Here is an 11041-nt window from a genome sequence, read left to right as displayed (position 1 = left end):
GGGCCTTAATTTAATAGATTTAAACAGAAGAACGTGTTTTATTTAACAAATAAGGAAGGCTAAGCTGTGTATTACACTGTGATAAAACACGATGGGAATTCGAGAACACGAGAGAAATGTAGAAAATACGAGCCGCAGGCGAGTGTTTTCTATATTTCTCTCGTGTTCTCAAATGTCCGGAGTGTCTTATCACAGTGAGTTTTATCACAGTGTAATACACGACTTAGGCTTCTTCATTTACTTTATGATATAGAGGTAATGTGGCGAAAAACAATAAAACACGCTTTTTCTATGTTTTATACTGTGATAAAACACGGGTTTTTGACCAGTCAGAGCGTGCGCAGGGTCATATCTATATTATAAAAGGTCCGAAAACAGTTGTCAGCGCAATGTGTTATGAACCTGATAAAACACAGCTGCTCATTACATAAGAACAAAATAACAAGTACCGTAAGTGCAAAACAAATGTGACATACTAGGGGATCATGTTATGGTCTAACAATACTCATAGACCTCATAACTCAGCACTGGTCAGACTAAATATTTTAAAGCACATTAGCTACTGTAGTCTGTAGTCTTTTCTACAACCGGTACAAAAGACAGCCAGAAGTATATATGTTATGCTTACCTCCATAAAATCTGACGTAGAAAGGATGTCTTCCACCTCTGCAACAAACGCGAAAAAAAAAAGCAAAGGACAATTTAAGAGCCAGTGCCCATAACTATGGACCAGACAACGGCACAAGTCGAAAAATCGATTTTGCTCATTTTTTGCCCATAGATTGGCCCTAGCTAGTAAACAAACGAACCATAGTTAGTTTCTGCTAATGTAGCTTTTTTGGGGAGAAATTTGCGAAAAACGATTTCGACCCGATTGGGCTCAAAATCTACTTCCGGTTTTGCTGAATTTTCCGAATATTTGATTGCTTCGCGCTCCGCAGAACAGCTACTTGGGAATCTTTCAATGGATTTTATATTCAGTTCAAGTCTTCGTGGTATGACTGAGCGAAAAATAAAATAAATCAAAGTTAGTTTTGAGCCCGAAAAGAGATCAAACTGACACGCAAAATTTTACAATGTGTCGCAAACGAATTATAGCACTAAAATATCGCCATATTTTTCTATGGGCTATAACTTTAAATGCCATAAAAACACTTTCTACGGGTTAACTGTACACCCACTTGTTTGAAAATCAAAAAACATCTCTGGGCAAATGGTTTTAAGTCGCCCGCCTTGGCCTCTGCTTCTCATAAATTGTTCCCTGAACCGCCGTGAGAATGTAAACAATTGCGTGACGCTGGCGGTCACCCTGAATACATAATTCGTTTCCAACAAACCGCAGATGGCTATCTTAGAACATTTGGGTGAAAAAAGAAAAACATAATGGACCACTTTTAACTTTAATATTTTGAAAGTCATCGCTTTGGAAATTTGGTTAATTAAAAACGCCAATTAAAAGCAATTTACTTGGAGTTCGGGTGTTACTGCTATGTCGTTTTAAGCTGTCGTTCTTTCTTTGATCATTTTAATTACAAGAACGAGTTCTAGAAAGAAAATCGTTCTAAGTTCATTTGTTAAGCGTAATGACAAGTTGATATTCTTGGTTTGTAGCCTTACGTGATCTGAAGGAACGCTACAGTGATTAAATTTGTATTTGTTGATTTCGACGGATCGATTTTCGGTTAAACCTTTTTATTTGTACCAGCACATTTAGTGCCTTTTCTCCTGCTAAAAAGTCGGAAAAAGTAAATTAAACAAATCCTAAAAGTTTAAATTGTAAATAAGAGGCATCAACAGTGCGAGTGTCTCGGTAAGCTGTTAATTTGAACAATTACTGTGCTGGACGGATTGCTTTCCAGGTTACGCACGTGCTATACGTATAGTTCATTGTGCGCAAATGTTCCTGTTTGAAACAACTGAAATGCTCAATGCTTTTTTTCTTTTTTCCTTCAGTCTTAAAACTTAAGTTTAGAGTTAGGCTAAACCCTAAGCTGTTTTGGCGGCCAACCTATCTTTGGCTAATTGCTTAATCAAATTATATATATATATATATTTCATTGAAATTCGCTTTTCCGTGACCGACTTCCGCGAACAAAACAAGATGGATGTTAGCTCTTCATTTAAGACTACAATCCTGGTCAAAAGTGTTGGGACAGTTACGGCAGATGACTTCACAGGCAGCCTCTCTTAAGACCAAAACCGCGCAAGCCCGCCTACCCCCCTCCCCCCTGTCAATGTTGATAAAAATCTTGAAGAAAAGAAATTCTTGACAATAGCTTCAGAATAGCCACGTTTCAAGAATTGCTCGCCTCCTAGAACTACAGTATTCTCGAACTAAAGAGACGATAAGATAGATATTCACGTCTTATTCCAATAATAACGATTTTTCAGCAATCGCGTTCGGTTCCAACACAACTGTCTAACCACTTTCTATTGTCCCTTTTTCCTTTTTTCCCACATCCGATCTAGTCTTCAGAATAGCTTCATTTTCTTGCAACATTGCTAGGGGGAGGGGGGTCAATTGTACTTGCTTCTATTCATCTTTTGTTCTAAAACGTTAAGGACGTAGTTGACATCGTGGATTTTAGCGCGCAAAAAGGGGAGGTGTCCCAAGAACTTATGGCCAGGATTGTAGGTTTACACTAGAGGAAGTTTTTCCGGATTCGTAATGAATCCGGAACGTTTTAGTGCCGGATTGATTTTGCCGTTTACACAAAAGTGGACGAATCCGAAATAAAAACTTCCCGGTTTGGTCGTGTCTCCGGATATTTTGAATCCGGAATTTAAAGTGGGGACTTTGAATCGATTTTCTCTCGAATCCGGATATTTTTCCGCCTGTGATCTTTTGAGTTTGCGGTGGAATGAAAATGGCGGATTACATGATCCAGTCGTAGTCGAGTCATAGGCACATCGATGGCCATTTGATGGCGGTCGCTGGGTGATTACCTCGTGCTGTTTCAGGTGTAGGTAATCACTTTTATAATGGGTAATGCCATATTCCTCAGAAACCCAATTTATACTTTACTGCGCAGATGACGACGATGGCACGATCAAAAACCTCGACGGTTCTAGATATTAAGTAAAGACCAGAATAAATACCTGGAGGGACCTGACATGATGGACAACAGTACCGTAGTCAGCGAGTTGAAAGAAAACTTCAGACTGTCTCAACCTGCCCCTAGCCTTATTTTCGGAGGCATTTTGTTTCTCTTTGTCGAGGCAACAAACTGCTTATTAACCATTCCATCATGAATGTTCCCGGAGTTATCGTCGTGTGTAAACGGTTAAGAATCCGAATATCCTTTCACTGTAAGCCCCTACTAGTCCGAATACTCTAAAATTGATGAATCCGGGAACTTCTTACGAATCCAAAAAAAACTCCTTTAGTGTAAACCTAGTCCTAGATCGACCACTGTAATGTTTATTTATCTACGAGTGTTATGATCTGCAAATTTCAGTTAATTGATCGAACAACCAAAGTAGAAAAGATGGATTTTTTTCCCAGTGTGATTGAAACTTAAACGCAATTTCTTCCTCGGCTAATTCGATTGAAGAAATTCCGGGTTTTCTAGCTGAGTTTGAGCATATTGTGTAGGTACAAATTTCCTACACAGCTAGAAGAGCAGAGATGCCGTCACGTAGTTAGTAGTTTATAGAATTTATGGTATTTCTACTTGGCTTTATTTGTCAGTCAATGATTCAACTGCCATAAACCATAGAGGATTGGTAAAGTGTATCTCTAAAACTGCCACTGTATTGTAAGTTATCAGTGAAATCAATAAAATAAACAAGTGTTAAAATCGTTTCCCGGAGTACTCACGGCTGTAGTAACGTTCTCTATCGGGGAGGCGTGGGTGTTGCAATGCAAATGAAAAAATATATATATTTATACTAACTTAAAAAAAAAAAAAACATTTTCCATTATTTTATCCCCACAATGTTTCTAAAATTGCTTTCATCGGATTGCTGGAAACGAATATTTACTCGAGAGTGGCTATCCGCGTCACGCAATTGTTTACATTCCAACGGCGGATTTTGGGGAAAATGTATGAGAAACACAGGCCAAGGCGGGCGACTTGAAACCATTTGCCCAGAGATATTTTTTGATATCCTAACAGGTGGGTGTATATTTAACCCATAGAAAGTGTTTTTATGGAATTTAAAGTTATAGCCCATAGAAAAATATGGCGATGTTTTTATGCAATAATTCTCTTGCGAAACATTGTAAAATTTTGCGTGTCAGTTTGATCTCTTTTCGGGCTCAAAACTAACTTTGATTTATTTTATTTTTCGCTCAGTCATACCACGAAGACCTGAACTGAATATAAAATCCATTGAAAGATTCTCAAGTAGCTGTTCTGCGGAGCGCGAAGCAATCAAATATTCGGAAAATTCAGCAAAACCGGAAGTAGATTTTGAGCCCAATAGGGTCGAAATCGTTTTTGGCATATTTCTAGCAAAGAAAGCTGTATTAGCAGAAACTAACTATGGTCCGTTTCTATTCTTACTAGGACCTATCTATGGACAAAATACAAGCGAAATCAATTTTTCGACTTGTGCCATTGATAGGCGATTTAGGTCCATTTTTATAGGCATTCACTCTTAACACCTGAACACAGAGTGCAGTTTTATAACCGTGCCTCACTGCCTAGTGCCAGGCTTAACTCTGCTACGGGAGAAGGTTGAATGGCTAAACACCCCGGCTAAATTGCGCATAACCTTTAAACATAGAGGATACTATACGTTGGCGTGAAGAATCAAGATAAGAATTTTATTTTCGTGTTGAAAACAATATTTTACGAACAAGCGCAGTGTATTTTCCAGTAAAACACTCGTGTCCCTGTAACAAAATGTGCTCGTTATTTACAGCAAATTTTTGGACCATTTTCGTTTTTTCGGTATTGGACTGGAAGTAGCTTGCAATTGAGGCTAATGCGGGAAGTCTTTTCAAATGCAAATGACATGAATCTCTTTTTAATATTATTCCCCCGCATAAGCCTCCATTGCAAGCTTGTTCCATTCCAATACCGAGAATTCGAAAATGGCCTATTGTATGGTGTGCCCGGAGCGACAATTGAAATTGTCATTTATATGACAGTTCGCGGGAAAAATAGAGGTATCTCCACATCATATTGCGATAAAAGATTGTCCTGACACGAATCAGTATCATTCATTTCTAGTTCCCCAGCATTTTCATCACCCCCTCATAGTTAATTAAACAACCATGCAGCCTTCTTCAACAGCTTGGTTGGGTTTTCGCTTGTATGTTCGGCGATACTTCTCGTCAACATTCGTCAGATAATATGTGCCCGGAAACAGATCTTCCACGGAACAAGCCGGCGAATAATTACTTTTGTTGTGTGTGTTTTCACGCGCGGTAAGAGTTTTCACAAACTCAGCAGGTTCAACTTGGCGGCGGGACGCCAAGCGTTCTGGAATATCCTTTAGTGACGTCACCAGGGCGTGCAGGGGCGAACTGGAATTAATATCGTCAGTAATTCGAAAAGAGAACATGGCCGAAGCGAGTCCAGAACCGTACGAGAACAACATCACTCGTTTACCAGCCAAATCCTCAATAGCCTCGCTGCAAAATAAGTAGCAGCACTCGTGAATAAAAGTAAGAAGGCCATGCAAGTTAATTCAGTCTCGCTTGGCGCACTCAATGCTTCCTTCGCTCTAGAGACATTGGGGACTGGACCAGAAAAATTCAATACTGATCACGTATCTCTATAGAGATCCGTGTAGCGTCTCTGATTGGTTGTTGATCAGTTTGGAATTCTTGCGCGCAAAAATTAACCAATCAGAGACACTACGCTGATCTCCGTGGCACTTCGTCTTTCGGGTGCGTTTCTCGAGCGAGGGAAGAATTAAAGTGTGAAGAAGAGTTTACCACAAGCATTTTCAACTCAATTTGGTACCAATTTGAAAATCCACGTTGAGACGATTTTGGCCAACACCAGTTAACTGTCTTAACAAGGTTCGTACTCTTTTGAGCTTTTAAAATTTCATGAACTTTTCCATGATCCTTCCTGGTTTTCCATGACCTATGTTATACAGTTGTCATCAAAGTACCGTCTAAACAATCTATTATTATATAAATATTATTCCAAAATGGCCGCCATTTAAGTATTCTTTTGTTTACTTGCAAAATAGCCCTTGTTGCCTCGTTCTTAAACTCGAAATTCAAAAGAATATTTTCCCTTAAAGAGGCAACAAGGGCTCATTTTCAAGTAAACAAAAGAATACCAAAATGGCGGCCATTTTGGAATAAGGTGTATTTTGAGGTATTTTTGCACTTTATGACACAGAGTGTGTCCTAGTGTTTACTTTTTACTGGAATTAAAACTTGATTTCTGATCTCAGAAGTATATTGCTTTTCCATAACTTTCCATGAACCACACTTTAATTTCACGACTTTCAAGGCTTCGAAACTGAAATCATAAGATTCAATGACTTTCCAAGTTTTCCACAACATGTACGGGCGGCCCTGCTTAAGCATATAACAAATTCAGAAATTCATAATTGGCCATTACCTGAACAGTAGAGAAGCCAAACATCCATAAAGTGAAGGGGTGTACATATTGCCAACATCACGTGAGAGACACAAAGATGGTGCAGTCTTTTTGTCATATGCATTCTGACTGCATTTCATGGACGCTTTTTCAATTTCCTTCCCTTTAGCCTCATCTTGAAAAGTGTCTTCAAGTTTAACATCTCTAAGTGAAACAAAAGGAACAATCAGTGAGTCATTAGCGCTTGCCACTAGCTGAAAAAAAAAAAAATTAAAAGTAAGAACGGTTTATTAGCCATAAAAACTGACCGAAATTTTGCCAGGTCAGCATACTTCTCTCCACCAGAACTATCGCCTTCAGAATCACATAGAAAGTCGTGGAACATTAATCAAGCTAAAGATTTCTGCACAATCCGGCAGAATGGTGTGTGGAATAAAGTGTAGTCTATATCGTCTAATGTAAACAGCGTCTTGCGGTACAGACGCTTTCCTCTCTCTGTGTATCGTGAATAACACTGGTCCAATGCTTGGAAGTAGCAGCGGACTGATAGTTTGCCATCCACCACAGGATATTCAGAAGACATGTTCGGTTTGTAAAAATCATAAGCATGTTGCATGTGTATAGACCTCATACCTACACAAAAGAAATCAGAGAAGAGAAATGTGTTTCTTTTAGGAGACCGTCTGGTGTTTAATTAGGTTGCTTTGTATTGTTTCCCTTTGGGATAATCAGACCTTTATATACCACTTGTTGTGATTTTTACACCAATGATGTCAACCAGTTTATTAAAGGCTATTTTTTCCTTAGTATAAAAATTGCTGTGTGGGAGGTGGTGTTTTTATGATTGCTTGATGTTAAATACACTATAAAGTGCATTGCCATTACCTGGAAGGTGATGCAGGATTCAAGACTGTGATAATGAACTGAGTGTAGTTAAATTGTATTGAGTAATAAGATCTGAATTTCAAAAATTTCACATGTAGCCTTGTACCTCTTTCCATGACCAGAGGGGCATTTGGCCTGACCAACATTGCCACCGCTCCTGCCCCGCCTGTACTGCGTGCACTTCCAGCAGCATATACAGCTATGTCAGCTGCAACAACAATAGCTAGGCGACCTGTGGGTCAACAATGTCAGTTGGTTAGCTTACCACTGCTATTTAAAACAGATGATTTACCAATTAATAATCAATAATATTATATGGCTTGTGTTTGCAGCTGATACAAGATGTGTTCTGATTGGTTAATTCTAGGGCATTATTCTCCTGTAAAGCCCACGGGAAAATTACAGGCCTGCATAAATAAAGCAAAAAGCCATAAAATAAACATTTTATTATCCTCCAACATTTGGTCTTTACAGGAAAATCTCAAACCTTGGCCTTGTCATATTGACCTCGTTATCACTCATTCAATGCGGCAAGGTCTCGGTTTGAGATTTTCCAGTAAAGACCTCACTCTCAGTTAATAAGTAGTTAGTAATGCCTCAATCACTTATTTTATAAGTTCTTATTTGGTTAATTTTATTATCACATCTTTTCTAGTACTAGAGATTTGAAGGAGCCTAGTGTGGAGTTGGTTTGCCCAAAAATACTTCAACTGGGCAAGCACCCCTCCAGTTAGCCTAAATGGGGCTAATTCATGAATGGTTAGCTCTGAAACAATTGTTCGATTAAACTGATATGTTATAAATTATGTAACTCAGACATTTGACTCAGATTGAGCTCAGATTAGTAAACTTGGCCTGAAAACTGTCAGAAGTATTCCAGCTGTCGGTGTTTGGACAGTTTGATATCATGTTTAGCTTTCACCTCCCTCAAGAGAATTCAAATAGACAGGGTCGATTTTTGGCTAAGGGAATCCAAAATTGAGCTTGCTGGATCTCCTGCCTGATCAACTATTATCTGATTGTAACGTAAATGATTGTAATGAATTATAGAAGGCGAATAAAGGATTATGAAAGATAACATAACTAATTTAAAGAATGTACTGAACATTATTAGCTGACAAGAGCTGTTGATCAAACAAAGCTGAATAAGGCCCAGTTCAAACGTCGAACTTAACATGTGCTGAACCTAATACCAATTTGGGTCGACCCAAATAATTAAGTTTGGCAGTTGATTCAAACATTGAACCTTATTTAGTCGAACTTAATTGCAAAAATAAAAGAGACACTACTGCAAACGAGGGTTATTGCTGATCAAAATGACAGAAAAATGTGCCAAAAGACAAATTGAAGAAATGGATGAGCTTTCTTTTCTTCCAAGTACCATCAAGGAGGGTAGAAGAAGTCGAAGGAAGACTCCAGATGCAGTTAGCACAGCTGAAAGACAATTTTTGAATTTGGTTTGCCCTCTATCATTGCTTATTCCCAAAGGAACATCACAGTTCCTCGTCCACTTCGTTCCTGTGGTTGGTTTCTTCAAGATTCATTTATTTTGTCATTTTCTCTCAAAACCATGACTCACAGTACACCATGAAACTGCCTGCTTTCCAAACCACTATACTCTTATTGTTTTCAAATACGGAACACCGCATACAGAAGTGGTTTATGCCCATCAAGAAAGTTTACTTTGTGTTCTCGAAGCAAGAGGTACACATATCTTCCCGCTCTTCCCGCTCTTCCCACCATTTTGTCCCAAAAAGATCGAAACAAGTTGTGTGCGCATGACAAAAATAGGGAACGTGCAGAACTCTGGGTAAAAATTAATTAATTTAATGTATTTGTAATGTATGCATTAGGTTCAGTACATGAAAGTTCGACGTTTGAATCAGAGTCGCTCCGTAGTCGCACTGACCGACTGGCCATGTCGAACTTAATTCTCGGGTCGACCCAAATAACATCTCTCGAACTTAATTGATTCAAACGTCGATCTCGTCATGTACTTTATTGGGGCTATTAGGTTCGGCTCATGAAAAGTTCGACGTTTGAACCGGGCCTAAAACCCTCTATATACCGATAGTTCAACATATACGTATAACTCACCATCCCAGGCACTGCTTTCTACCCAAGCAACAGCGTTGAACAGAGCCTGCGTACCGCCATAACAAGCATTTGTTGTGTCGACTCCTTCGATGTTTGTATTTCCACTTTCCTCAAACAATTGCATCAAAACACTTTTCACCGACTTCGATTTGTCAATCAAGGTTTCTGTTCCCACTTCAAGTCTTCCAACGTCGTTAGGATGGATAGAATTCTTTTCCATTAGCTTGTGAACGACCGTGAGTGACAGCGAATTGATGTCCTCTTGATCGCCGCAAAATCCCATGTTTCGCTGTCCCAATCCGATGGTGTATTTTCCTTTGCTAACTCCATCGAATTCCTCCAGTTTCTCCTGATTTACACAGTGATACGGAAAGTACACTTCCATCGCAATAATTCCAACATTTCCCGGCCATTTGTGCTCCGACACGGAGCGAAATCCATCTTGCATTTTATGATCGATCGAAGACTTTGAGCTACTGACAGACACGTGTTGGTTGTTATATACCGCTGACACCAAAATAGAACTCACGTATTACTGGTGCCCAGACTGCACCAGACCTATTACATAACCTGACCAAGGTCACCCTTCCGGGGGAGGGGAGAGGAGACGCAGGCACGGAAGTCGTGCGTGACGCGAAGTAAGCCGCAAGAAAAAAAATGGCAGCGTGAAAGGGTGTCTAGAAAACCCGAAAAGCGAATAGCGATAGTCGCGAATAGCGAATGGCGAATAGTCCCGAATAGTGCGAATAGTCTCGAATAGTGCGAATGGTGGCGAACAGTCGCGAAAAGTGACGAATAGTCGTCAAAAGTCACCGCTTTAGGTCTAATATCCGGTGTTAATTAATTATCCAAATAAGCAACAGAATTTCAGTGAATTTATTGCCTTTTCTTCTCCGGACTCAGGCTCGGGCTGTCCATCGCCGACATTAAGAAAACAGAAAACACAAGGATAACCTAATAAAGACGTATTTACGCTTTGGGAGCGGTTAAAACAGAAGGAATTACGTTTAGAAACACCTTTTGTCCTGATAAGCGTCTGTGCTTTTTAGAGGGAAAATCCCATCCTACGTTGCTGCGAGGTTGACTGCGAGATACTGGGTACCCTATTTGCTACGATTTGCCACTAATTTGCCACTATTTGCCACTATTCGCCACTACATTCGAGACTGTGCGCCACTATTCGCACTATTCGAGACTATTCGTACTATTCGCTATTCGGGACTATTCGCTGTTCGCTATTCGAGACTATTCGCTATTCGCTATTCGGGTTTTCCACTCGCAGACACCCCGCGTGAAATCCTGGAGCGAGACGTGCGCCAAGAGTTCGCGGCCACTTTTTTTCTTGTGGCTTTCTTTCGCGTCACACACGACGGACTAAGCGAAAGAGGGACTACTCGTAGTCTACCGAGTGGGGTTCATGGTAGTACAACATGCAATTGTTATTTCTATAGCATGGAGCGTTAGGAGTATTTCTACTCCGCCCTGGATGGAATGCTAGTCCATCGCAGGGCTACCCCCCAACATTAAATTTACCGGTACTCATTTAT

General features: G+C 39.8%; 1 protein-coding gene and 1 pseudogene across 2 annotated transcripts in view; both read right to left on the bottom strand.

The window, feature by feature from the left end:
- LOC110062108 (uncharacterized) overlaps positions 1-11041 on the bottom strand; it is an 80705-nt gene that overhangs the window by 2923 nt on the left and 66741 nt on the right. Inside the window, exon 21 of the mRNA XM_089286961.1 lies at positions 629-666. Within this exon, the coding sequence (XP_089143087.1) occupies positions 629-666 (38 nt within the window). The remainder of the gene's footprint in view (positions 1-628; positions 667-11041) is intronic.
- LOC149114431 (hydroxymethylglutaryl-CoA synthase 1-like) lies at positions 4751-9995 on the bottom strand (annotated as a pseudogene). The gene is made up of 5 exons (XR_016206468.1): positions 9495-9995; positions 7504-7629; positions 6821-7145; positions 6534-6716; positions 4751-5584 (listed from the first exon to the last, which is right to left on the bottom strand). The product of XR_016206468.1 is annotated as a hydroxymethylglutaryl-CoA synthase 1-like (transcript).

This window comes from Orbicella faveolata, unplaced genomic scaffold (assembly GCF_042242905.1).
Source record: "Orbicella faveolata isolate gen_17 unplaced genomic scaffold, um_ofav_v1 contig_14, whole genome shotgun sequence".
Lineage (NCBI taxonomy): Eukaryota > Metazoa > Cnidaria > Anthozoa > Scleractinia > Merulinidae > Orbicella > Orbicella faveolata.
This window is presented reverse-complemented; position numbering and strand designations above follow the sequence as displayed.